Source organism: Bos mutus, chromosome 25 (assembly GCF_027580195.1).
Source record: "Bos mutus isolate GX-2022 chromosome 25, NWIPB_WYAK_1.1, whole genome shotgun sequence".
Classification (NCBI taxonomy): domain Eukaryota; kingdom Metazoa; phylum Chordata; class Mammalia; order Artiodactyla; family Bovidae; genus Bos; species Bos mutus.
In genome coordinates, this window is record NC_091641.1 from 31,661,522 (window position 1) to 31,689,490 (window position 27,969).

The 27,969-nt window shown below is 52.4% G+C and overlaps 2 protein-coding genes and 1 long non-coding RNA gene across 5 annotated transcripts in view; 2 read left to right on the forward strand and 1 right to left on the reverse strand.

The window, feature by feature from the left end:
- The window catches only part of TXNDC11 (thioredoxin domain containing 11), a 60,395-nt gene extending 59,471 nt beyond the window's left edge, over positions 1 to 924 (forward strand). For all 3 annotated transcript variants that reach the window (XM_070362681.1, XM_070362680.1, XM_070362682.1), the window contains one exon: positions 165 to 924. In XM_070362681.1, coding sequence (XP_070218782.1) covers positions 165 to 807 — 643 coding nt within the window. In that variant the 3' untranslated portion in view covers positions 808 to 924. The remainder of the gene's footprint in view (positions 1 to 164) is intronic.
- Positions 858 to 10,963, reverse strand: SNN (stannin). Its single transcript, XM_070362683.1, has 2 exons — positions 10,830 to 10,963; positions 858 to 4,030 (listed from the first exon to the last, which is right to left on the reverse strand). The coding sequence occupies exon 2, from the start codon at positions 3,946 to 3,948 to the stop codon at positions 3,685 to 3,687; it is 264 nt and encodes an 87-aa protein (XP_070218784.1). The 5' UTR covers positions 3,949 to 4,030; positions 10,830 to 10,963; the 3' UTR covers positions 858 to 3,684.
- A 198-nt stretch (positions 10,964 to 11,161) lies between these two features.
- LOC138985627 (uncharacterized) lies at positions 11,162 to 27,615 on the forward strand. Its single transcript, XR_011462676.1, has 3 exons — positions 11,162 to 11,267; positions 21,345 to 21,607; positions 27,504 to 27,615. It is a non-coding gene; the product is annotated as an uncharacterized lncRNA (long non-coding RNA).
- Positions 27,616 to 27,969: the final 354 nt, after the last annotated feature.

The following is a 27,969-nucleotide window of genomic DNA, read 5'->3' on the forward strand; positions in this document are numbered from 1 at the left end:
CACAGGGACACCCTCGTGTGTGGAACATTTTTCCGGATGACATTTCCCGAGCGGACTTCCTTTTGGTAGGAAACAGCAGCTTGACCTTCGCTGGCAGCCTGGTTTTGGACTAAGAACATAGGCCTGGCTCTCTGATCTTTGACTCCTTCCCCCTTTCTCTCCAGAAAGGACCTAAGTGTGAAATACCCTGAAGACCTTCCCATCACCCTTCCCAACCTGCTGCGGTTCATCCTGCATCACTCAGACCCAGCTTCCGCCCCCCGGAACCTGGCTGCCCCTCCCACCGCAGAGTGTCTTCAGAGCGAGGCGGTCCTGCAGCAGGGGCACATCGCCCACCTGGAGAGAGAGATCCGGAAGCTGCGGGCAGAGATTGGCACGCTGCAGCGGGCGCAGGTCCAGGTGGAGGCCCGGCTCGCCAGCGCACGCAGGGACGAGCACCGGCTGCTCCGGCAGCAGCACACGCTGGAGCGGCAGCATGACCTGCTGCGGCTGCACAGCGAGCAGCTGCAGGCCCTCTACGAGCATAAGACCCGGGAGCTTGATGAGGTGGCCCGCAAGCTCCAGGAGCTGGCTGACGCCTCGGAAACCCTCCTCACTGAGAACACGTGGCTCAAGATCCTGGTGGCTACCATGGAGCAGAAGCTGGAGGGCAGGGACGGGGCGGACGACCGCGTGCCCCCAAGCAAGGCACGCTCAGAGCACCCCGAGCCCCCAGGTGCCCCCCGGCTGCCCGCCAGCACACCCCTGCCTGCCAACGTCAGCTCCACACTGGCCTCTGAAGGGAGCCCTGAGAATCGGACAGACTGACTTTGGAAAATGACATGAAGAAATCAAAGGAGAAAACTGTACATTGGGAATATATTTATGCAAATTTTATTGAAATTTATTGTAAATAAAGATTTTCTCAGTGGTCTAGAAAATCAACTTGAATGTCATTCAGCTTTTATTGAACAGGGGTGACATCCCCTCCACTTATTGCACAAACTTGGTAGCTTTGAGACAAAAAACAGTAGCACAGTCCATGTGAAGATTCGTCAGAAAAGTTAGTCCCTGTTTCAGTGGCTCAGTGTCGGAGTTCCCTCCCCATCCCCCTCCTGTTGCCTCTGCCATGACACGCAGGATGAAAGGCTAACGTCCTGACTGACAAGTCAGGAAACTTGGACGCAACAGTTGGGCTATTCAGAAAGAATTCAATGAGAGGTCATAACTTAACTGAGCCATTGGAGTGCGTGGCTCTGGTGTCTCTGCTAAAAAAAGTAGCTATTGACAAAGAACAGTGAGAGCTATTGTGTGGTTGGTCACCAGTCCTGTGGGCCCTTCCACTTACCCCAGAGACCCCACTAGAGCCCCACTGTGCCTCTGAACCGACAAGGACACCATGCTGATGCGCCCGGTGCCAGAGGCATAGATGTCAACAGATAAGGACCCCCCAAGAGTGAAACTAAGGAGAAAGTGACGCTTCATGTTCTCAAAACTGAAACTGCAGGGGCATGGTAAGAAGCTCGGGGCAAGCCTGACAGTCAAGCGGTGGTCGTTTTCAGGGTCAGGCTCAGAGACTTGAAAATGCATGTGCTTCGGTTACTTGGGGGAAGGACAGACAGTCTCAGCTGCTGACCACCGGCTGCAGAAAGTAGAGGTAGAAAGCCCGAAGCTCTGAAATGTGAGGGGAATGGATCAGACACCCCCACACCTGCCCCAGTTTTATGTCCTCCGTTAGAAAGCACACCTCCTTGACCTTCCAGTTAACCCCTTTAGAACCTGACACCCGCCTGCAGCCCACACTGTGTCCTGCCTCCGCTGGTCTCGTCTCACACTTAGCCATCCCCGGGTAGGGACCAAAGGCAGCCTCTCCCCTGCTCTAAAGCCCGGCCACCTTCTAAGGATCCCTCAGTAGCATCCTATGCTGTCTCAACCCTGCTTTCAGCTCAAATTGTCTTTTAACTAGCTACCCCTCCCCTCCCCCCTAGCCATCATTTAAGGTTGGACCCTTAATTGAGGGGTACACTGCTAAGAAAGGTGTTCCCTAAGCTCCCTCCTAGGGGTTCTAAAAAGTTGGATTAGTTCAACACACTTTTTTAGGGGAAATCTGGATGAGGCCAGAGGACCCGCCTTCAGCGTGCCCAGGAGGCCAGAGCTCTGGGGGGGGGAGCTCTGACGGGGTGGCAGCAGCCTGGGGTTAGCCAGGCGCTCCCCACCTCTCCTGCGGCAGGAGGCTCAAGTGCTGGGGGCCAGCGCTCCGAAGCTCTGCCAGGGCTGGCCTCCAGTTTATTCCCAAGGATGCGCACACAAATCACCATCTAATCATCGTTTAGGACTGTTTACAGTGGTGTGATTAAAAACCCGAGTTCACTGAAGTCTACACAAGGGACACTGTGGAGGGGCAAGGGGTGGTGGTGGGGTGTCCGTGGCCATCCAGCTCCTCATCTTTGCAAAAACCAAGTCCTGAACCTTAAGCCCCTTCTCCCCCTACCCGCCTACTGAAGTACAGGCTGCTCGGGGCTCCTGCTTCCTCAGAGACCCAAGAAACGACACTGGGCACTCTCAGAGCAAGGTCAGGGGACCCTCCTTGTGGGTGGCCGGCTGAGGACAGTGAAATGGAGCAGGTGGGTGGGAATCTGAGCAGAAAGGAAGCAGATCTGTGAAAAGGGCAGGAGGGGGAAACAGAGGGGAAACTAAACCCCGCCCCCCTCCAGTGCAGAAAACATTAAATACAACAACAAACTAAAGCCGCCATTGTCTCCCCTTCCTGGGCCAGTTGGGTTTCGGATGCGGGTGAAGGCGGCAGCTCTGGTGTTTTCCAGCAAAGCCAGCGCTCGGTAAAGCCGGGTGGGGGGCGGGGCGCCCAGCATGCTCAAGACCACGGGGGCCAGAAACTGCTCTGCCACTGGGACGCCAGGCAGCCTCGGGACTCGTGCCTTGACTCGTCCTTCACCGGCTCCCAAGCAGCCGCAGCAGCTTCCTTGCAATCGCTCCACCGGCAACAGGGAACAGCCATTTAACGACCTCATCTACCAGGAGCTAGCGGGGCGGGGCACAGGGGCGGATCGCGCCCCCGATTCCATTCATCGCTCACAAAGCAAACCACCAAGGCACCCCGAAGGGTCTGCTAGGAGGCTTAAAACCGACATGTCACGTCCTATACGTACAGACGCACGTGTATCAGAGGCCCCTGCCAAGTGCCACGTGGGCCTTACACGTCTAAAACCACTCTCCCCCACTGCCTTGACTCAGCTCAGCCTTAGTTCGGACAGTCCCATGTGCTCTACACGCGATATTTTTAAAAATCAGCAAAAGAGGCTTAAGCACGTGCTTCCGGGGCCTATTTACAGTTCACAGGCTTGTGAGTTCACGCGTTACAGTAGTAGTAGCTCCATCAAAAACAGGCTCAGCTAAACATTCAAGTAACAAAAGCGCTGTGGGGCCGAGAGCCCCGGCTAGGTCAGGTCTGCCCACTGCCTGCAATGGGCAGTCCCACCAGGACGCTGAGGGGTTGCCCAGGGCCAGCGAGCCCCGGATTGGGACTGCTGGGACCCCGGGAGTCAGTGCATGCGATGATGAAGCCTGGCAAGGCCATGCCAGCAAGTGTCAACCCTTCCTCTTAGGCGGAGGCATGTCTGTGGGTTTGCCCCTCCTGTGCCTCTCCCGGCTGGCTACAAATGGGCCCAGGAGCCTCTGCATCCCAGCTCAGCTGTGGACTTCAGGGCCGTTGGGGGTCAGCTTGGCCTTCCTCTCCACACACGGTCCCTTGGCCGAGTACTGCACCAGCAGGAAGGGCTCCTTGGTCTCACCATCCCCTACGATGCTCTCCTCATCCTCCGACTGGCTGATGCGCTGGAGTCGCAGGTAGCACCAGCAGCCCAAGATCAAGGCCCCCAGGGCGGCGATGGCGATGAGGATGACGATGACCGTGACCACTCCCGTGGTGGGGCTGTGGTCCATAATAGACATGGTCAGCGCTTGTAGGGGCAGGGGCTTGCTCCGCAGGAAGGTCTCGCGTGGGGACAGCTCAGCAAGGCTGGACCCGAAAGCCCTGAAAGACAAAGCAAGACGATGGGACACTCTGCTGGGGACCCTGGCGGCTCACACGCTCTCGCTGGGTCTTCCACCGGGTCTATTTTTAATCAGTTTGTAAGCCTGACCGGGCTAGCCCTCATCCTAGTGAAAAACAGGCCGGTTGCCGTTTGCTGGTTTTTTTGGCTCATGATGCCACCAGCGTTCTTTGCTCACCCAGCTGCTTCCATTTTATACCTTCAGTGCCTCTGCTACCAGCCAGCCAGTCACCCGCGCTCAGGGAGGGAACCTGTGCGGCAGAGGCAGGAGAGGCAGCACCCGAGGCCTGTGACCCCACCGCGGTGGAGGCTGAAAGAGCGTCTGTTCCAGGTGAATGGATGTTCTAGAAACCCAGCACCACTGGGTGTTTAGTAAGTGCTCACAGATGAAAGGAGCCAGTGCTTCGAGACAGACAGAGACGAGGGATTCGAAAGCAGGGAAATGACATCAGCCCCGACCGGGGAAGTATACAGCTCAGCGAGCCTTCCGGTACACCTGTGAGACTGTGCAGCCAGTGACAGCCTCTGCTCCCAAAGGAGCTGTAGCTGCCCTGGCTGGGGAACTTTGAGGAGGGCACAGGGGAAGCGGGAGAGACTGGCCTCTGCCCTGACTGGGCTCAGCGTCTAGTGCAGGAGCCAGGCTACAGACAGGTCAATATGCCACACACCTGTTGCTACAAATGCAGGGAAGTCACACTGGGAACACAGGGGACCAGGTGCCACCAGGTTAAACTGGGCGGGGCAGGCGACACACACCGGGGAGGTGATGCTGGGACATGCGGGAAGGTCAGCCCTTGGAGAGAAGCGTTCCTGGCAGTGGAACACCATCTGCTAAGGCTCTGAAGGCAGGTGGGTCCACTAGCAAGCGTGAGGAGCTGAGGGGGTTTGATCCCTGGTCTGGGAAGATTCCACATGCAGCCAGTGGAGATCAGCTGGTTTGTATGGGGTAGAGGAGGGGCAGGCAGGGACAGCCCCCTGAGGTTGGAGGTGGTGGCTCCCCTGGGTCCCAGACCGAGCCCTTTTTAACGTCTCCTGCCTGACCACACATGGAGCAAATAATAGTAACAGCCAGGTGGTCGTGAGAGTGCAGGAGAGACCGGGGCGCCTTGGGCACCGGGCCGGCGCAGAGCTGGTGCTCAGCTGTCTGAAGCTGCTGTTTTTGGAGAAGACTGACATCAGTACAGGTAGACAGTGCTGGAAGGGGAAGGTGTCCCCTCCAAACAGGATGGAGTGCTGTCCTTGAGCTATGACAGCCTTAATTAGCAATGATTCTCCTCCACACCAAGGAGTTCCCCCCACCCCCACCCCAGGACCACGTTCTGGGCAGCAAAGTCAATGTCCCTGAGTCTGTCCAGGGACCAGGCCTTGAGAAAACTCCTGCCCTGCTCCCACCACCACACTGGCAGGGGGGTCTGGGGCTGGAGGGGACGACACACCTGGAGTCTGTGCCCTTCTTACCACCTCCAGGGCCAGGCTGCTGTCATCACTCTCAACGGGCTCCCCGGCCCACCTGGACCACTGCAGCCAGTGCCCCGTCACTCAGCAGAAAGGCCCCAGGTCCTTACAGTGACCTTCAGAATCGATACGAAGCAGCCTCAGCCCCTGCTCATCTCCCGCTGACCCCACCTCCTTCTACCTCCAGGCCTTTGCCCAGCCGGGTCCCTCTGCCCAAATGCTCTGCTCCCCTAACCCTGGCTCAGTGCTTCTTAAGTGGGGACAGTCGTGCCCCCCAGGGGACATCTGGCAATGTCTGGAGACATTTTTGGTTATAACTGGTGTGGGGTTGGGGGGGTTGCTACTGGTACCAACTGGATAGAGACCAGGTGTGCTGCTAAACCTCCCACACTGCTGCGGACGCCTCCCCAAAGGTCCCAAACATCATGCGGAGGCTGAGAACCCTGCCCTGGTTAGTTCCAGCCCAGGCAGGGAGCCGTCCTGACCCCTCAGTGCAGGAAGCCCCCTTGGTCCTGTGGTTTGCACTTCCTCCCTTCCTCCCTTCAGGGCACCCATCTCAGTCTGCCACCCTGGCTTCAGTGTCAGCACCAGGCTGGCATACTTGCTCCAGGGGTGGCCCCACACACTTCTGTGCCGCCCAGGGCATGTCCTCCTGGCTTCTCCCCTGCCACCATCAGGGCTGCCATCAGCTTCCACAACCTTGCTCAGCCCGTTCTCTTCTCGGGCCTCCAGGTAGGACAGGTGACCCCTCCCCCCACCCCACCCCCACTAGAGCCTGCTGGCAGCACCGGGTAAACCCATCCCAACCCCCATGCTTTCTTCCCACTTGGGAGCACGCCAGTCCCTCTCCACCCTGCCCTCTCCACTTGCCCTCCTGGGTGTCCAGAGCCTGCTGGGGTGCCTGCCCCCACTCTGGGTTCTTGGACAGGAAGGGAAGTCAGTATCAATTCGGAAGAGGAAGTGTGTGTGTTTGGGGACTAGGGGGTAGGGAGTGGGTTTGGGGACAGGAAGTCAGAAATCAAACAATGGCAGCAAGAACCTGGGGATGGGGACCCCAGGGGCCAAACCAGCTGGGGAACCCAGGAAGTGCCCCCAGAGTCCTGGGGGAGAACCAGGGCTCCCAGGACTGATGAAAAAACGGAGGCAGAGGCAGCCCCATCTCCAAGGGACCTTCCGAGAGGGGCGGTGACCTCTAAACCCTGTCTGCTGCCCCTCCCCACGCCCCCGGCACCCCAGGCCAGGAGGAGGGGGCGGAACCAGGTCTGGGTGTCTCCCTCGAGGGAGCACAGAGCCAGGTGACCAGGCCACAGTCACACTTGGTCGGAATTCCCTCCCCCACCCCCAAACGTGTGTGTTTATTACTTCATTCCCTCCGCAAGTACTTCCTGAGGACCCGTCTTTTACAAAATCTGGTCGCGTCATCTCCTGCTCAGAGCCCTCCCCAGTACCAGCAGAGAATCCGAATTCCCCTGCCTCCCCAGCTTCTTCACACCCTCCTGCCTCCGACCTATCTCCCCAAGGCCTCTGCACTTTCCGTTCCTTCTGCCTGTGGTGTTCTTCCCTGCACGTCCCATGACTGGCTGTTTCCCATCAGAGGGAACTTTCTCAGAAGATGCCTCTGCGGGGTGGTGGGGGGGACGGTCTCCCCAGACTCCCCAGGCTCCAGACGCCCCCCACCCCCACTGGCCCTGGTCTTGTCTTACTTCCTCCTGTTTCCCGGTGCTCTTTGCCACTTGACATTCTCTTGGGTCAGGAAAGGTGCTTCCCTGGCTGCCAACTCCTTCCCGCAGTGGACTCTGAGCCTGGAGGAGGGTGCCATCCATCCTGCCCATTGCTGGAGCCCCAGCCCTGTCACCAGCACACAGCAAGTGCTCAATACTTGTCTGCTGACCCACCACTCCAAGCTCGGGGGAAGCAGCAGTCCTAGGCAGCTGGCCTAGGCAGCTCCTACCCCTGAACACCCCCGAATCTCAAAGCTACCAAGGAGGAAGGACAGGCTGCAGCCTGAGTGTCGGGGTGGGTCCCAGGCAGGCCTGACCTGAGCCCCTGGAGGGGCAGCTGTCCCCACACGGGCTGTGGACAAGGGAAGATGTCACCGAGATGCAGATCCCAGAGCAACCTGAGGCCGGCCAGTTCCCCCCCTCAACCCTCATGGCCTGGGCTGGACCCTACCGATGGCTCCATCTCTTCCGGGCTTCCCTCCTGCTAAGCTAAGATGTCTCCTGCAAGTCAGTTGACCCCTCCTCACCTTAAGCTAGGAAAGGGCACAGGGCAGGACAGGGAGGATCGCAGGCTGGGTAAATGCCCAGAATGGTACGTGGGAAACCTGGACCCCTTCAGAACACTCATTCAAGTGGTTAACACTTTATCCCACACCATCATCTGATCCTCCTAATAAGCTGGCAACTAGCAATCCTCAGGGTTCCCATCTGAGTTTCACAGGTGGGAAAACTAAGGCGGGGGGAGCTTGAGCGGATTATCCAAGAGTGAACCCAGGTAGAAACATGGACCCAAAAGTGGGGCCCAGCAGAACAAAGGGCAGGAGCTTCCAAGTGCAGGGGGAGAGGGGCAGGCCAGCCTGGGAGCCAGCGCACAGCCAAGGCACTCTAGGGGTGGGTGACGGGCCATGCTCCCCCAACCTCCGCAGCAGCTCCTTGCCAGCTCCCTTAGTCAGGAGGGAGGCTGGCGCTGGAAGCTCAAGGCCGTTTGGACCCCCAAACACACAGTGCCAACCCTCCGCGCTCCCACTCCACCTCCCTGGGACCTCACTCACTGCTCCTGGAAAAACAAGATGCAAGCCCAGTGCCTGAGACGCCACCTCTCTGAGCTTGCCACCCCGGCCCCCACCATCCACCAGTGGGTTTAAAGGACTGCCCCTGCCTCAGCCACCAGCAAGCCAGGCATCTCCCACTGTCCTGCTGGCCTCAGAGGCCCACCGCTTAGGTCTTCCTCAATGTAAGGTTGTGTGTGTCACCCCTGCCTCTTCAGGGGACCCCAAAATGAAGTCTTAACCCCACTCCACAGGTCCCTGCACCCACCCCAGGCCTAGTAGAGCCTCAGCCTCCAACAGAACAGATTCAATTCGAGTCCCTTTCTTCACCCCATCCCATCCCTCCACTCAATATCATGAGCTAGTATGACTCAGCCAAGCAAGCTGCCCCTAATGGCCTCAGTTTCTCAGCCTGCAAAATGGGAACGAGACCCTGACCTCACCAGCCAGGCTGTGGGGAGGCTGAGAAGTGATCAGAAACGTGACAACGGGACTCTGGAACCACGAGGATTGTGTGTCACCAGGCCCCACACCTTCCTGGGTGTCACAGGGAGGACAGGGAGACCTCAGGGCGGCCCCTCACAGCACCCCCCTCTCCAAAGGACCTGCTCCCAGAAGGGCACAAAACCTGGTCCAGCCCCCGTGCCACAAACAGCACTTTCCTCAGGGGACATGCTGCCACCTTCTCGCTTAACTGGGCACGTCACAAGTGCTACCCAGCCCAGCTAGACACCAGTTAGCTACCTCCGCCCTGCAGCCGCTACCTTCTGGGACTGTCCTGCTTACAGGGGACCAACCACCTCCGCACAGTTAAGCCATGCCCCTTCCCCCGACAGAGCCATCTGTCAGGTGTCCCAACAAACCCTGCTCTGTCTCTTCGGGGGACCCCAGTTCACAAACTGGAAACATTTCCTGCCCAGTTTCTGATGAGGAACACAGGACAGTTGGGGAGGATGGGGCACGTCAAAGGGGCAAGTGGAATATCTGCTCTGTGCCAGGCCTGAGCCCGGGTTTGGACCCAAGGGAGCATCACACAGGCCACTGCCCTTGACGAGCCAGGGCGAGGACAGTGGCGATGCAGATGAGAGATTAACTGCGCTGTGCCTGGCTCTGCGTCCAGTGTCACCCTCACCTTCCGCCACCCACCCATTACACCACGGTTCTCCAGAAGAGGAAATTCGCACCAGAACCCTCTAGGTTCCCCTATGCAGAAGAGGAAGCTGGTGTAGGCAGAGTCCCAGGGACTGCCCCAAGGTCAGTCTCAGTCTCCTATGCCCGTGCCCTGTGAATCAGCCACTGGTCATTCTCACAGGCTGCCCCGGGGTAGGCCCACTTGCCAGACAACTTTGGTAATAACAGTAGATGCCTGACAGAAGTTGGCAGTGATTACTCTGTGCCTGACGCTGGGCTAAACACTTCACAAAGATCATCACCTCTCAACCTTAAGAGTCTGTGGCTCAGAGAAGTTAAGTCAATTGCCCAAGGTCACACAGCTTGAAAGTAACTGTGCAGGGATTCAAACCCAGGCAGCCCTGGAGCCAGAATCTGGGATTTCAACTCTGACACTCAATGGCATATTTTTTGACCCCACCTCCCCGCTCCCATGCCTGAGAGGTCAAGGGGGACAGGTTAAGCCCAGTCCGCCCCCATCAGAGCAGTCTGGGTGACTGGAGCTGAGGGCTCTATGCTGGGGACACGGGGATGACAAGCGCCCGGTCAGTTCCCGCGTGCCAAGCGCCGGCGACGTGCAGGCGCGATGCCAGGCGATGCCAGGCGCGCTCCACGCACCCTCTCATTTAACCCTGCCAGGCGACTCCGTCGTCTCCCCACCTCTACCAAAGAGCTCAGAAAAGGCTGGAGAGAGGAAGGGACGCGGCCCGGGGTGGGGGGACAGCTGGAGGGGAACGACAGCTGGAGAAGCAATTCCAGTCGGCTTGACTGGGGGAGGGAGCTTGGGGGACGCGGGACCACGAGACCCAGTCATGCCCACGCCGCGCAGTCACCGCCGACGGAACCGGGCACCAAACGTCGCAGCCCGTCCTCAGTTTCCCCACCTACGAAGTGGGCGCCAGACGTCGCCAGGACCCCCTCTCCTACCCCCCGGATTCCTCCTGACCACCCCGAAGGCTGCCAGGATCCCCGCCTCCTGTTAATTTTTGAAAATCTCTAAGTGTCCCGAGGAGCCCCGCGGCCAGCCTGGGGCGCCGAACTGCGGGCCGCGGTGAGGGGCACGCACTGCGTTGGGGGGTACACTCGCTCCCTGCAAAGCCGCCGCCGCCGCCCCCCGCCGCCTCCTTTGTCCCGATCTCTCCGCAGCGCAGCGGACAAAGAACCCCCGCCCGCGGGCGCGGCCCCCCGGAACAGACCCTCCCCCCGAAGCCGCGCCCCCAGCCCAGGTTGCCCCTCCCCCGCCGCAGCGACCCCCAGCCCGCGACCGAGCCTCCCAGCGCTCGCCCCAACCCCAGGCGGGGCCGCCCCTTCCCCTTCTGCAGGGCCCCGCCGGGCCCGAGCACCCGGCACCCGCCCCCTCCCCGGCCCTTCCTGGCTCCGCTCACCATGGCGCCGTCCGCAGCCCGGCCCGATCGCCCCGCAGCAGCCCCGGGGGCCCGGCTCCGCCCGCCCGCCAGCCCGGTCCGGCCGCCGCGCACCGTCCGGACGCAGGAGCCCCGCTCTGCGGCGGGCGGGCCGTCTCCGGCTCCGCCCCCGGACGGGGGGCGGGGTCCTCCCTGAGTAGCCAATGGGAGCCCGCGCTTGGACGACTGGGCGGGGCGGGCCGGGGCGGAGTCACGTGCGCGCGAGGCGGGCCGCACAGGCGGGGCGGGGGCTGATCGCAGCTGGCAGGACTGGGGGCGGGGGGCGGGATCGGCCTCGGCGCACGGCGATTGGGCGCGGGTGGGTGCGGGGCCCCGGTGCCCGGAACCCCCGCCTCCAGCCCCCAGAGGCTTCCCTTACTCCCGCCAGCAAACAGAAGCGAGAACTGAGGTGCAGAGCAGGTAAGAGTGTGGCAAGCTGCCCCGGCAGGACAAAAGACAGGCAGGACCCTGAGTTACATGTCCTCCCTCGGGGCGGGAGCTGGTCATTCAGTTGTTTATTAATTAGTTCATTACTGCATCATCCATCCATTCTTTAGACGTTTGTGGAACGCCAACCATGTACGCTGGGTGTACCAGTGGTGGCCGGAATAACCACGAACAGCACAAGCAAGGACCCTGACCTCAGCAGAGCTCTCATTCTGCTGCGGGCTGAAACAGGATTTGCAGCCTTTTTGGCCTCTTTTAATCATGGTTATTGAACATAATAGCCCCCGCGATTAGGCCTCACCCAGCGCTAGGCCCTGTGCTCTCCTCTCAACACACTTCATGGAGACAACTGGGAAAGGAAGAGCTGCTCATTTTGCGGTTGATGTTCCAGAGAACTGAAGTACCACAGCCCACATATAATAAAGACAGGATTGGAGGCCAGGCCTATTTGCCCTGGGAATGACTGCCAGTCAGTCCACTTGTCCACCCAGGAAGGTCGTCAAGGACGAGGACACCCCTTCACCTTGTGGCCAGCTGGCTGTAAGAGGGGCAAGAGTGGGTCCTTCAAGGCCTCTGTGGCCCAAGTTCCCTGGACCATTGCCTCTGGCTTGCAAGGTAGGAGGGGGCAGGTGGAGCACCTCATCCTGAGAACTGGTCATCTTGTCTGGAAATGTCTTTTCCAGTCTCAAGCAGAGTCCTTGGAACTTCCCTGGTGGTCCACAGGTTAAGAATTCACCTGCCTCCTGGTCCCAGAAGATTCTACATGCTGTGGGGCAATTAAGCCCCCTCACCACAAGTACTGAGCCCATGGGTTGCAATTGCTGAGCCTGTGCACCCTCGAGCCCATGTTCCACAACAAGAGAAGCCACTGCATTGAGAAGCCCAAGCACAACTAGAGAATCACCCCCACTCCTTGCAACTAGAGAAAACCCTTGGGCAGCAACAGACAAAAAAAAAAAGCACAGACAAAAAAAAAAAGCAGTGCCCTCTGGGAGAAGATGGAGGGCCCCACTCTCAAGGCCATAGTCACCACGCTCTTTCTGCTCCATCCACTCTGGGTTGGTGTCTTCCTGCTTCAAATGCACCATGCTGTTTCCCACCTCTGGGCCTTTGCCTGTGCTGTTTCCTTCAGCTGAAACGTTCTTCCACTCCATCTTTCAGAGGGCCCTCCCTGATTTCCACCCAGTGCTGTTGTAGGTTATGTTCTAGCCTGTGCACTGCAAAATTGTACATTTACAAGAGTATATGATATTTGCTTGTCTGAAGGAAGGAATGAATGGGCAGACGGCAGACCTCCAGGTCTGACCCCATTGCACCCTAGCCAAGAGGCTAGGCCCCAGAGGTGAGCTGGAGGTTAAGTGAGAGTGGACAAAGAGGCAGAGGGGCATTCAGCTCCAGGCCAGCTCCCCAGAGGCCAGAGCCAGATAGCGCAACACAGCTCCTACTCCTGAGTTGGCTCAGCACCACCCTCAAAGGCTCCTGCCCAGTCAGCCACACCTGGGAGCCCCGGGTGAAAGGAAGCAAGTTTTTCCCACAGAGTCAGTTTCAGCGGCCTCTGTGGTCCCAGCCTCAAGTGGCCAAAGACCTCATTAGTGGTGAGCAGGTGGGAGGGGCAGGCCCAGAACCCCAGAGCCAGGGTTGGCAAAAAGTTGACAAGGGACTCAGGGACACTTTGGGGGAAAAAATTCTGGGAGGAAAAAATAGTGATGGGGGGATATAGCATAGCATGGATGATGAGCATCAAACTCTCTGGGTACAGTGCAGCCTTTCCTGCTGGGTAGCTTTAGAAAAGCAGCCTGACCTCTCTGACCCTCACTTTCATTGCCTGAAAAATGGAGGTGACAGCAAAGGCAATTGTGAAGGAGTTGACGGGGCATTTGTGAGCACCACAAGGGTTAAGTACAGAGGAAACAATTCCATTCACTCTTTTTTTTTTTTAAATACTTGTTTTTTTGGCCATGCCACATAGCATGTAGGGTCTTAGTTCCCTGACCAGAGATGGAACTTGTGCCCCTTGCATTGGAAGCATGGAGTCTTAACCACTGAACTGCCAGGGAAGTCCTCCATTCACTCTTAACATTAGTAGTGGGGTTAGATCGGTGTAGGAGTGAACCTGGGCTTCCTCATTTGGATCTTGGGCAAATCACTGCATTTCTGTGAGCCTCAGGCTCTTGGTCTTCACAGGGACCACCCACCTCTGGGGTGCTGAAAGGTGGGGGGCTGGGAATAGCCCAGCTATCTGTCTTGCCCTGAGTGAGTTGCTTCAACAATAATAACAACGAATAAATAATAAGAGCAGCAAACTGTGTTCTAAGCACTACTACATATACATGAACCCATTTTAGTCCCCATTTTACAGATGGGACAACTGAGGCACAGAGCAACACATATGCACAGAAATTATCTGGGGGGTCTTGTTAAGTTGTAGATTCTGACTCAGTAGTTTGGGGCCCAAGGTTCTGCATTTCTCACAAGCCCCCGGGTGGTAGTGATGGTTTGGGTACCACGCTTTGAGCCGCAAGGGGCTAGTGCATTTGCTAAAGGTCACAGGTGGTGCGCACCAAGCCTTGATTCGAGCCCTCCCAGTAGACTGCCAAGTCCTGAACTTAACCGCCACCCTAACTGTCTGCCCCAACCCTAGCTTTCTCCCCTACAAAGAGACAGGAAGTATAGCTCCCCTCCCCAAGCCCATTTCCTCTCTCCGGGAAGGGGTGGGTGCTAATACCTCGCTCCATTGGTGACATCTGGTCCATTGAACCGCCCTGCCCCCAGCATCCCAGGGGTCCTCCTGACGATGACAGGGAGGTTTTTAGATGCTCATTAGCCAGGAAGATAATTAAGGGCGAGGGCTGAGCTCGCCTTGGCTCCCTGGGGCTTGCTGGGGCCCAGCTGGGCCTGCCCTGTGCCAGCCTGGTCCTGTGCCCACTTCCCTTGGGGCACAGGAGGGGCTGGGACAAGGGAGAGGCTTGCCAGGGAATAGAGAGGCCTCAGCCAGCCTCTGGGGAGACTCCAGTGGGGCCTCCTGCCCAGGCCACTACTCTTAGGGTTCCAGGCCTAAACATGAAGAGAACTGCTGGGCCAGAGGGCAGTTCCGCAAAGGGTGAGAGGTGAATTCTGCAGGGTGAGGTTAGGTGGGACACAGACAGGGTGTCACCTAACTCTGAGTCACCCAGCAATCTGGGTCAAGGAGTGAAATCAGCCCTTGCTGGTCGGTGGGTATAACATCTCTCTGGCCTCTCTCTAGCGCTAGCTCGGCCCCCTTATAACCTTATAACCTCAGGCTGACAGTCTTGGGCAATCCACACTCCCATCTCAGATTGAACAACGTGTTGTTTTCTGCAGTTTATGTTACTGTCTATTTTTGGCCCAGATATTGCTTTTCCGTTTATGATAGTGACATACCCATTCCTTTTTATGTATTTATTTATGTTGGCTCTGCTGCGAAGCTGGTGGGATCTTAGGTTTCCAGCCAGGGACTAAAACCCACACCATAACAGTGAAAGCGCCACGTCCTATCCACTGGACCCACCAGGGAATTTCCCCCATTCCTTTCTCTTTTTTAAACTATTTTTTAAAATTTGCTCTTTATTTTTATCTTTGGCTGTGCTGGGTCTTCGCTGAGGTATATGGGCTCCCTCCAGTTGTAGCACGGAGCGAGGGGCACTGTCTAATTGTGGAGCACGGGCCTGTCACCATGACAGCCTCCCCTGCTGCGGAGCACAAGCTCTAGGGCACGCAGGCTTCAGTAGTAGCGTTGCACGGGCCCAGCTGCCCCGTGGTGTGTGGGATCTTCCCAGACCAGGGACCGAACCCACGTCCCCTGCATTGGCAGGTGGACATGCAACCACTGGACCACCAGCGAATTCCTTCCCCAGCCCCCTCCATTCCTTTTTAAATCAGTCTCTTCAGGGAGAAAAAAAAAAAAAAAAAAAGTGGGCAAATTTAAAGCAAAGTGTAATAGAAATAACTAGAGATGGTTAGGAGGCTAGCAGTGGTGAAGATGGGGGCAGGTGGAAGGCTGAAGTGGAGCACGCGCCAGAGGTGAACCCCACGGCGGCTCGGAGCCCAGTGCTCTTATTTCAGTGCCAGACAAAGGCCCCAGCTGGGGCAGAGGCATCTCATGGGCTCCTGCGTCCAGCTGGGTTGTCATGAGCTGAGAGGAACCTAGGTTGGTTCTGGTCTTCATTTCTGGCGTCTGTTATCAGCGTGATGAGGGGCAGTCTTGGGGAGTAGGGAGGGCACGACTGCCCGCAGGTTGCTCCCTGCCTGAAGCCTTTCCTGTATTTCCACGTGTGGTACCCACCCTCCACCCCTAAACACACACATGCATCTGAGCACCGGAGCCCCTTAACTGCCCATTCACCAAACCCTTCGTTTATTTACTCAGTTTTTTCATTGATTTAGCCAATCTTTATGTAGCACCTCCTCTGTGCCAAGCACTGTGCTCCCTCCTGGGGAGCTCCCTCCAGGCGTGAATCAGATGGGAACCTCAGCCCTCACGGCGTTCACAGCATCTCCGAGGGAAGACAGATGATAAACGCAGAAATGAGTACTCTGCAGGGTTTGTCAGACCGTGTATGCGCTGGGGAAGAAGGGAAAGACAGTAAGGGGAGAAGCGTGGGGACTGGGAAGGGGCAGGGGAGAGGGGCACTCTGTCACAGACGTGGAAGAAGGCAGTGGTGCAGGAATTCCTTTTAAGTAATTTTTTGTTATTGTTGATTTTAAGTGATTTTATTAGCAAACTTCAGGTGCAGAGAATGGTGGACCAATCATAACCCAGATCATGGTGTATTCTCTTTGGTCCTTGCATGACCTGATTTTCTTAAACATTTCCACAGCTATTTTAATCATGTGATTCACACCATGTAGCCCATTAATCAAAAGCTAGGACCCTAACAATGGCCCATGTCCAGGCTGGAGGTTTCCCCTCCCGTCCCCCTTGTCATCCCCATCGCCCTGCGGCCTGTCTTCCTTGCTCCCTGGTTTGTCTCTTGTGTGGTTTTATCCTCCAAGTCTATTTTGATGTTGTTGTTGTTCGGTTGCTAAGTCACCTCTGACTCTTTGGGACCCCCATGGACTGTAGCGTGCCAGGCTCCTATCTCCTGGAGTTTGCTCAGATTCACGTCCGTTGAGTCAGCGATGCTATCTAACCATCTCATCCTCTGCCGCTCTCCTTCTCCTTGTATGTTTTTTTTAATGTTAGCTGCTTCTTACTAACTTTATTGAAAGGATGTATTAGCTTCCCAGGGCTGCTGGAAGAAATTCTCACAAACTGGATGGCATAATACAGTAGAAATTTATTCTCTCACAGCTCTGGAAGCTAGGAGATCTAGATCAAGGTGCTGGCAGAGCCACGTCCCCTTTGAAGGCTCTAGGGAAGGACGCGTTCCATGCTTCTCTCCTGGCTTCTGGTGGTTGCCAGCAATCCTCAGCAATCCGAGGCTTGTAGCTGCATCACCCTAATCCCTGCCTCTGTCTTCACATGCCTGCTCCTCTGGTGTCATCACCTCTCCCATTTCTCCCTCACCTTTATTGAGGAATAATTGGCAAATATAATTGTATAATTTAAAGTGCACAATGTGAAACTTCCAATATTAATGCATACACATTGTGGAATGATTACCCAGATCAAGATAATGAACATGTTCATCACCTCACATGGTTAACTCTGTGTGTGTGTGTGTGTGTGTGTGTGTGTGTGTGTGTGTGTGTATGTACCCACGTACACAGGGTGAGAATGTTTAATACCTACTCTGCAACTTTCAAGTATACAGTAACGAGTTGCTAACTATAGTCAGCACGCTCTACATTAGACCCTCAGAACTTATTCTTATAACTGAAAGCTTGTACCCTTTGACCTTTTTATCTCCTTGTTTCTTCCTCCCCCACAGTCCCTGGCAACCACTGTTCTATTTTCTGTTTCTGTGAAATTGGCTTGCTTTCCTTCCCTTTGTTTCTCGGTCTCTTTCCCACTTCCTTTCTTTTCCATACGTAAGTGATAACCATATGGTATTGGTTTTTGTCTGGCTTATTTCACTTAACATATGGTGGAATAATATTATATTGTGTGTGTATATGTATATACGTGCGTGTTCAGTCACTCAGTCATGTCTGATTCTTTGTAACTAGTCTACTAGGCTCCTCTGTCCACAGGATTTTCCAGGCAAGAATACTGGAGTGGGTTGCCATTTCCTCCTCCAATGTGTGTGTGCATGTGCGTGCGTGCGTGTATGTGTATATATATTACATATATGATATATTACATATATGTGTGTATATATCTTATATTATGTATATGATATATTACATATGTGTGTGTGTGTGTGTGTATGCCACATTTTCTTTATCCATTCATTCATTGACCGGCATTTGGTTTTTTTTTCTATGTCTTGGCTATCATGAAGAATGCTGCAATAAGCATGGGAGTTCAGATATCTCTTCAAGATACCGATTTCATTTCATTTGGATATATACCCAGGAGTGATTTCTGGATCACATGACAGTCCTATTTTTCATTTTTTGAGGAATCTCCATACTGATTTCCACAGTAGCTGCCTAATTTGCATTCCCACCAGTGTGCACAAAGGTTCCCTTTTGTGTGAAGTGGTATTGTGATTCCGATTTGCTTGTCCCCAATAATTAGTGATGTTGAGCACCTCTTCATGTGCTTATTGGCCATCTGAATGTTTTCTTTGGAAAAACGTCTATTTGGGTCCTTTGCCCATTTTAAAAATAGCAAATTCTTTTTTGCTATTGAGTTGAGTTCTTTGTATATTTTGGACATTAACTGCCGGTCAGACGTATGGTTTGCAAACATTTTCTCCCACTCTGTAGGTTGCCTTTTCACTTTGTTGGTTGTTTCCTTTGCTTTACACAAGCTCTTTAGTTTGACGTAGTCCCACTTGATTATTTTAGTTTTTACTGCCCGTGCTTTTGGTGTCTTATCCAAGAAATCATTGCCAAGTCCAATATCAAAGGGCATTTTCCTGATATTTTCTTCTAGTAGTTTTATGGTTTCAGGTCTGACCTTTAAGTCTTTGATCCATTTTGAGTTTGTGAGTGGTCTAAGACAGGGATTCAGTTTCATTGTTTGCCATGTGAATATCCAGTTTCCCCAGCATCATTTATTGAAGAGACTGTCCTTTCTCCATTGCGTGTTCTTGTTGCCTTGTCAAAAATCAGTTGACTGTGTTTGTGTAGGTTTAACGTCTGGGCTGTCTATTATTTTTCACTGGTCTCAGTGCCTTTTTTATGCCAGTATCTTTTCATCAAATTTATTGACTGCTCAGGCTCTTAGTTGCAGCACTCAGAATGTTCAGTCTTTGTTGGGGCATGTGGGGTCTAGTTCCCTGACCAGGGGTAGAACCGGGGCCCCCTGCATTGGGAGTGTGGAGTCTTAGACACTGGACGACTAGGGAAGTCCCTATGCCAGTGTGTTTTATTAAAGCTCGGTAATATAGCTTGAAATCAGGAAGTGTGATTCCAGCTTCGTTCTTTCTTAAGATTGCTTTCACTATTTGAAGTCTTTTGTGGTCCCATGCAAATTTTAGGGTACTTTTTTATTTCTGTGAAAAATACCATTGGAATTTTGATAGGAACTGCATTGATTCTGTAGATCACCTTGTATAGTATGCACATTTCCACAATATTAATTCTTCCAATCCGAGAACACAAGAGAGGTTTCCATTTATTTGTGTCTTCAGTTTCTTTCATCAGTATCTTATGGGTTCTTTTTTTTTTTGGTTTTGTTTTATTTTTTGTCTTATAGTTGTCAGTGTACAGGTCTTTCACCTCCTTGGTTAAATTTATTCCTAAGGATTTTATTGTTTTTAATGCTATTGTGAACGTGATTGCTTTCTTAATTTCACTTTCAGAGAGTTCACTGTTAATGGATAGAAACACAAGTGATTTTTGTTTGTTGATTTATATATCCTGCAACATTACTGAATTCATTTATTAGTTCTAATAGCTTTTGAAAAAAGTTTTTTTGACCACATTGCATGGCACGTGGGATCTTAGCTCCCTGCCTAGGGATGGAATCCGCTTCCTCTGCAGTGGAAGCGCAGAGTCTTAACCACTGGAACACCAGGGAAGTCCTTTAATAGCTTTTTGATGGAGTCTTTAGGATTTTATGTACATAAGATCATGTCATCTGCAAACAGATAATTTTACTTTTTCCTTTCCAACTTGGATGCTTTTTACTTCTTTTGTTTGTCTAATTGTTACTGGGAGTTCTTGCCCTTCTTATAAGGATACCAGTCACTGGATTTAGAGCCTACTCTAACTCATATGACCTCATCTAAATTTAAATAATACCACTTCCCTGGCGGTCCAGTGGTTAAGAATCCACCTTCCATTGTGGGGGACACTGGTTCAATTCCTGGTTGGGAAGATCCCATATGCCATGGGGCAGCTAAGCCTGCATGCCATATCTACTGAGGCCATGTGCTTAGAGCCCATGGTCTGCAACAAGAGAAGCCACTGCGATGAGAAGCCTGCGTACCACAACTAGAGAAACCCATGTGCAGCAACGAAGACCCAGCACAGCCGTAAATAAATTTTAAAAAATTTAAAAATAAACTTTAATCACATCAGTAAAGACCCTATACAGATTCAAAAAAGGTTACATGTACGGATACCAGGGATTAAGACTTCAGTGTATCTCTTCAGGGGCACAATTCAATCCATCAACAAAGGGAAGCCAGATAACCAAAAAAGTGTATCAAGATATGTGAATCTTATGAGACTTCATTTCATCATTTAATAGTCTACATATAGCTAAGATCGGCCCATACTGGGATTTGCTTATTTTAACTGTTTGTGTCATATTCTCCTAGGTCAGTGTATCCTGGCTGGGCAGTCTGGTTTCCTGTGGACAGCCTCTTGAATGGTGTACGGGTGTCTGCTAATTTACAGTGCTGTTTGAGCATTCTTTATTTTTTATATATTTTTTTGGCTTTGTTGGGCTTAGTTGTGGCACATGGGCTGTTTGTTACAGTGCACAGGCTTCTCTCTAATTGTGGCCTGTGGGCTCCAGAGTGCACAGGCTCAGTAGTTGAGGTGCTTGAGCCTGGTTGCCCTGCAGCATGTGGGATCTTAGTTCCCTGACCAAGGATCGAGCCTTCATCTCCTGCATTGGAAGGCAGATTCTTAACCACCGGACCACCAGGGAAATCCTTTGGCATTCTTATAAGTGGTTCTTGATTGTCCATGCAAGAGTTTCTCTGGAGTGTTTGCCTGGAAATGGAATCACTGGGATTCTGAATATATGAATATTCAATTGTGAGAGATGACAGCAAGGTACTTTATGAAGTGGTTGCCCTAATTACACTTCTGCCAGCAACATGTACGATCTACATCCTCTCCAGCACTTGGTAAGATCGATTTAAAAATGTTTTCCAGTTGACTGTGAAATTGTTCCCAGTAGAGATCTTGATTTGCATTTCTGGATCGCTAATGATGCTGAACACCTTTATTAATGCTGAGGTCTAAAATATATTCACTTATATTTCCTGCTAAGGTTTCTGAAGCTTTGTTGACATTTAAGTCTATAATCTGTCATCTTTGGGTCATTAAGTTCGAAAGGATTATTCCTCTTATTCCTGCTAAAAATTTTTAAGGTGGGCTTTTTGTTGGGTTTTGGTATTTAAGTCCTTAATCTGGAGTCGATTTTTGTGTAAGGAAGGATTGTGTAAACTGAGGAGCTTTTGTAGCGTAAAAAGTGCAGGACAGTGGGGCAGGATGTTCCACTGGGACTCGTGAGCGTACTGGAAGTTGTTCACTGGATATTGAGTTCAAATTCTGCTCCTCTCATGGACTGCTCTGTGATCTTCTAATTAATCTCTGTGATCCTTGATTTCCTCATCTGTAAAATGAGAATTATAGCAAATACTGTCCTTGGGTGTCACAAGGAGTACATGAGACAAAGTGTGCAGAAAAGCTGCCCACATTGTGGGTACGCAACCTAACTAGCATTTATTGAGTACCTACTATGTGCCGGATGAGGCCAAGCACTTTTCATGTATTATTTATTCATTTAACCCCTGACAGCTCCGTGACTTAGCAGCAGCAGCAGCTCCGTGAAGCCTATGGTATCTTCCACACTTTACAGACGAGGAAACCGAGTCTCAGATAGGATGAGTGAGCCCCCCAAAGGCACAATGCTAGCGTGAGTCAGAGGACTTGAACCCTGGCAGCTGAGCTACAGAGCCCTCACCCATCAGCCATTGTGCCACTGTGCTCAGTTGTGTCCAGCTCTTTGCGACCCCATGGGCTGGAGACCACCAGGCTCCTCTGTCCATGGGATTTTCCAGGTAAGGATACTGGAGTGGGTTGCCACGTCCTTCCCCAGGGCATCTTCCCAACCCAGGGATGGAACCCAGGACTTCTGCATTGGCAGGCGGATTCTTTACCACTGAGCCGCTAGGGAAGACCAAACTGCATCACATTTCAAAGCCATTCCTTCCCTCCCTCATCCTCCAGAATCTAGTCTCTGGGCCTTGCTTCTCCAGGCAGAAGGGTCTAGAGGTGGAGATGGGGGAGTAATAGGCAGTGGGGTTCTGATTCTCCTATGGCCCCTGCCTTTGACTCTGAGGCTGGGGAGAGGCTGGGGAAGGAGGGGGGAGCCTGAGCCTCTTGCGGGGAAGTCCATCCATCCTCCCCTCCCCGCACCAAATGCAGTTGACCATCACAGTGAAGATGAATCACCAGCCACAGAGTTCTCCCCAGTGTCGTCCATTATTCATAGCTGCCATCCCAGGCACGGGGTGGCCTTGGGGTCAGGCTGGAATTATTCCCAAGGCCCAGCTCTTAGGGGCTTTTATCCACAGCTGAGCCTGACCACAAGCAACCTCATTCTCTCGATCTGAGGGCTGGGGACTTTCAACCCAGAGGGGCTGGAGACTCCAGCACAACCTAAGAGGCCTTCGACCTGCTGGCCAACAGGGCACTTGGGGCTGTGTTTGAGCCCAGCTCTGCTGCTTTCCAGTTACCTCCTTGGAGCCTCAATTTCCTTATCTGTAAAGTGGGAATAACTAGCCCCACTTCGTTAATAGATTTGGAAATTATCTACGGCTAGAGGCATGGGTACCAGAGTTGACCACCAGAGTTGCTGTTGTGACATTTGCTCTTTAGGTGATTGTCTCTCAGGCCTTTCTGGGGATGCAGAGATGGTGTGACCCTTTAAAGTTCACCTAGTAAGTTTTAAAAAATTTTATTTAAATATAGTTGATTTATAATGTGTTAATTCCTGCTGTACAGCAAAGTGATTCAATGGTATCACTGATATCAAAGTGATTCAGTGAAGATATATATGTGTATACATATGTATTCTTTTTCATATTCTTTTCCATTCTGGTTCATCATAGGATACTGACCATAGTTCCATGCACTACACAGCAAGACCTTGTTGTTTATCCATTCTATATATCAGATCAGATCAGTCGCTCAGTCGTATCCGAGTCTTTGCGACCCCATGAATCGCAGCACACCAGGCCTCCTGTCCATCACCAACTCCTATATATATTTATTATATATAATATTATAATTATATATATTATCTATATATAATAGTTCACATCTGCTAACCCCAAATTCCCAGTCCTTCCCTCCTGAACCCACTTCCACCTTGGCAACCACGACTCTGAGCCTCATATCTGTGAGTCTGTTCCTGTTGTGTAGATATGTTCATTTGTGTTGTATTTTAGATTCTACATATAAGTGGTATAATATGATGTTTGGCTTTCTCTTTCTGACTTCCTTCACTTAGTATGATAATCCCTAGGTCCGTCCATGTTGCTGCAAATGACATTATTTCATTCTTTTCTTTTTTTATAGTATTCCTATATATATATATATATACACACACATACCCCATCTTCTTTATCTGTTCATCTGTCAATAGATACTTAGGTTGCTTCCGTGTCCTGGCTATTGTGAATAGCGCTGCTGTAAACGTAGGGGTACGTGCATCTTTTCAAATTAGAGTTTTGTCTGGATATGTACACAGGAGTGGGATTGCTGGATCATATGACAACTCTATTTTTAGTTTTTCACCAACTAATTCTTATTTGCAGCCAGGGTTGAAGCCATTGTCTTCACCTTGGAATTCTTAACAGTGATCCCTCAGCAGATAAAGTGCAATGAAGAAATTTAAAAATATGGGAGGGAGTGCCTATAATTCTGTAATTCTCAACCTGTGGCTCCTCAGCGTCACCTGGGAGCTTGTTCAAAATGCATGTCCTTCCCTGCCCAAGCCTGCTGGGTCAGGAACTCTGGGGGTGGAGCCTAGTGAGTTGTCTTTGAACAGCTCCTCCAGGCAGGTTGGGTGCATGCACAAGTGTGAAACACATCACTCCCTCTCCCATTTGCTTGCTTTGTTGACACAAGTTGCCATGTCGTGAGCTGCCACGTTGGAGGGCCCCTGTAACAAGGAAGTGAGTGCTGCCAGTGTGTACTGAGGGAGCTTGGGAGCTGGTCCTTCCCCAGTCATGCCTGCAGATGAGCTCACAGCCCCACCGACGCTTAGATTGCAGTGAGAAAGGCTGAGCTGGAAGAATTCTCATTCAGATTCCTGCCTGACAAAAACTATGGGATTGTAAATATTTGTTGTGTTAAGCTGCTCTGTTTTGTGGAAATTCATTTTGCAGCAAATAGGTAACTAATGTGGTGAATATTGGCCAGAAGGAGAGAGTGGCTGGGTGGGGGGAATAGAAGGATATACTGGAGTAATCTAACGCCTACGTGAAAGGGGTTTATGGGACTTCTCTGGTGGCTCAGTGGTTAGAATCCACCTTTCAATGCAGGAGACGTGGGTTTGATCCCTGGTTGGGGAACTACAATCCCACACACCAACTAAGCTGAAATGCCACAGCTTTTGAATCTGCATGCCACAATGAAGACCCAGTGGTGCCGCCAAAAAATAAAATAAAAAATTTTAAGGGTTAAGGACCTACTGTATAGCACAGGGAACTCTGCTCAATATTCTGTAATAACCTCAATACAAAAATAACTTCAAAAAGAATAGATACGTATATATGTACAACTGAATCACTTTGCTGTACACCGGAAACCGACGCAACATTGTTCCTCGACTATACTACAATATACAACTAAAAACATTTTTTTAAGGATTTAAGAGACATGTAAGCTGATTTCAACATGCAGACCTTGTTTGGATCCTGACTGAACATATTAACTGTCTTGTTTTACATTGATATTTGGGGAATGCAAATACCAAGGGAATCCTGGATGATATTAAGCTGTTATTGTTCATTTTATGGAGTGTGATAGTGGTTCTGTGCTTAATGTTTTGAAAACAAGGCTATGTCTCTGAGAGAAACATGTTGAACTAGTTACAGATGAAGTGATTCCTCTGTTGAGGAATTGCTTTAACATAATCAGGGTGGGGAGGGGGTAGATGTGAAAGAAAAGGAGTCGATGGTTGTTGAGGTGAGGGGCAGTGCGTGGAGGTTCCCTTTACTCTTCTCTGTGTTTTTGTATATGTTTGAAATTTTTCACAGTAAAAAGTTTAAAAAAAAATGAAGTGAGTCCAATGTGCCCACTGTACAGACGGACAGAAGAAACCCCAGAAGCAGGCAGGAAGAGTGGAGGGAACTGGGGAGTGGGACAGAAGAAACCCCAGAAGCAGGCAGGAAGAGTGGAGGGAACTGGGGAGTGGGACAGAAGAAACCCCAGAAGCAGGCAGGAAGAGTGGAGGGAACTGGGGAGTGGGACAGAAGAAACCCCAGAAGCAGGCAGGAAGAGTGGAGGGAACTGGGGAGTGGGGACAGAAGAAACCCCAGAAGCAGGCAGGAAGAGTGGAGGGAACTGGGCGTGGGGAATCTTAGTTTGTTGACAATGGGGATCTATCCCTGGGCTTGGCTTCCCGCCTGGCACTCGCGTAGGAGACTCTGGGGCCTCCCTGAGCCTGAGGCATGGAGAGGAATCTCCCCCATCATCCAAGACTCAGCTTTCTGGCACTTCGTAGCTGCCACACTAAGCCATCTGACTCTATACCTGTGAGAGGCATCTTTTTTTTTGTTTGTTTGGCCACCCTCTGCAGCTTAAGGAATCTTAGTTCTCCAACCGAGGATCGAACTGGGGCCACTGCAGTCAAAGAGCAGAGTCCTAACCACTGGCCCACCACGAAGTTCCTGCGAGGCATCTTTCAAGTGTATAACAGTGACGATTTTTTCTCTTAATATATTAATTCCTCACAAAGGGAGTGTTTGATTGTGTTTTATTCATTTATTTTATGTCTCTCTTTCTTTTTAAAAGAAGATACTTGTTCATTGCAAACTCAAAGGGAGTACAATGGAAAGACAGTACCCTTCCTCTTGTCTTCCAGTCACCTCCCAAAGACAACTATTTAATTTTTCAACAGACACGTATTTTAAAAATTTAGTTTTGGTCATACCCACAGCATGTGGGATCTTAGTGCCCCAATCAGGGATTGAACCCACACTGCCTGCATTGGAAGCACAGAATCTTAACCACTGGACCACCAGTGAGGGAATCCCTGGCCCCAGGGAAAAGGGGTTGGAGCCTATGAGTGGGTCTCTGGCAGGTCCTGACCTGTCCTGGCGGGGAGACCAGAGGGTAGTGAGGCAGGAAGGCAGCTCTGGGTCCTGAGCACCTCCACCTGCCCTTGTATCCTCTGCCCCTGCCTCCCTTTCTGCACTGCAGCCATGCTCAGCCACCACGGTTCCCCGACCCTCCCTGTCTCAGGGCCTTTGCACAGGCTGTTCCCACTACTCGGGTTTCCACCCGCCTCTTTTCAGACTTCTACTCACTGTTCAAATCCTGAGAAGCTTTTCCTGAGGTCCTGCTCTGTGGTCGCTGCCCAGCCCGGGTCTCACCATAGTGTGTGGTCCCCAACAGGCTAAGCCCTCTGAGATCTAGAATCAGATCTGTGCCAACTTGGTAGCCCAGCGACAGTGGATTCTCAGCAAATGGTTGTTGAGAACAAGTGCATGAAGGCACGAGCATGTCTCTGCTCCATCTAGACTTTGATGCTCCATGTGCGGTGTTAGGAGGGCAGGTAAGAGAAGGTTCCTGCCTCCAGCGCTGCTCAGTCTAAGGGGAGGTGGACATGAAACAGATAATTATACAATCACTCTGAACAGTCCCAGGAGACAAATATAGAGCCAATGAGAGTGTGTAGAGGGAGATTCCACCTTGACAGGGACCTGAGGTTTCCTGGAAGACATGATGTTTGAGGCTTGATCTGAAAGCTGAGCAAGAATAATTAATCCAACAGAGAGAGGCAGAAAGATCTTTCCAGGGAGAGGGGACCACAGGTACGAAGGCCCAGTGGTCAAGAAACACCCAAAGAAGAGTATGTGAGAGGTGCCGTGGCCGAGAGGTTGGGGTGGGAAGGTCAGGTCACATGGAGGGTGGCTGAACTTTATCCACAGAGCAGTGTGAGGACATGAAAGGATTTCATCATCCCTGGGAAGATGGAACCCAAATTAAATTGGAAAGAGCTAGCTGTGTCTGCCACATGAAAAATGAATCAGAGGGGCCAGGAGGGCAGGGAGCAGGCCCCTGCAGTTCTTGAAGGACTTGGATTAAGGCGAGGATAGATAGATGTGGACAGGCGTGGAGGATTTTTAGCAAAGAGCCAGTCTACAGGCCCACCCATGGGGGCGGTCTGCAGAGAGAACAAAGTCAGGATTCAGAGGGAGGCATGGTGTCCTGCCTTAAGCAGGACCTGGCCAGCTGGGAGCAGCCTGTTCTCAGGAGGAGGGTCTGATGAGCCTCTGGGGCCCTGGCCACTAAACAGCCAAGGATCCCCTAGCTAGAGACATGGGCCTAGGGACACGAGGGATGCTAATCCTGTCTCCAGGGATGACACATTCCAGCAGACAAGTCTTCTACATCCTTTGGGCCCTACTCTGCCCGGGAGTTGCTGAGTGACCATCTCTGGGCCTTGCCTGCCCTCCTGCTGAGAGCCAGAGGCTCATCCACTTCCTTGGGGATCAAAGACTCCCAGTGGTCTCCTCCCAGGAAGCCCCCACCCAGGTTCAGCCAAACCCCACCCCTGGGCATGTTCATGAGAGCAGTGGTCCCAGCCTGTTTGGCACCAGGGACCAGTTTCGTGGAAGACAAGTTTTCCATAGTGGAGTGTGTGTGTGTTTGTGTGTGTGGTTTCTTGATGATTCGAGAGCATGACATTTATTGTGCACTTTCTTTCTTTTATTATTACAGCAGCTCCACCTCAGATCATCAGGCATTGGATCCCAGAGGTTGGGGACCCCTGCTTTAGACCACTCAGGATGCACATGCCAAGTCCTGGGGACAGAGCGTGAACAAGGGGACGAGACGCCGGCCCGCAGCGGGCTGACAGTCTAGAGGGGGAGGAGGGAAACACGAAGACACGTTGATAAATACATTATGAAATTTAATTTCAGAGCCAGATAAATGCTCTAGAGTGATGTGATGGAGACTACTGGAAGGGTGGGCTGGGGTTTGTGTGAGAGAGGAGGTCAGGGCGGCACATTCTCTGAGGATGCAGAGAAGCCCATCAAGGAAAAGCATTGTAGTGGGGGGAACAGTCAAGGCAAAGGCTTGAGGTGGGACGGAAGAGACCAGGGAGGCGGGGAGGGGAAGATGTGGTGAAGGAGGGGCCCAAGGGGTGGACCGCCCTGGTGAGCATGTCACCTGGAGAGGCCTG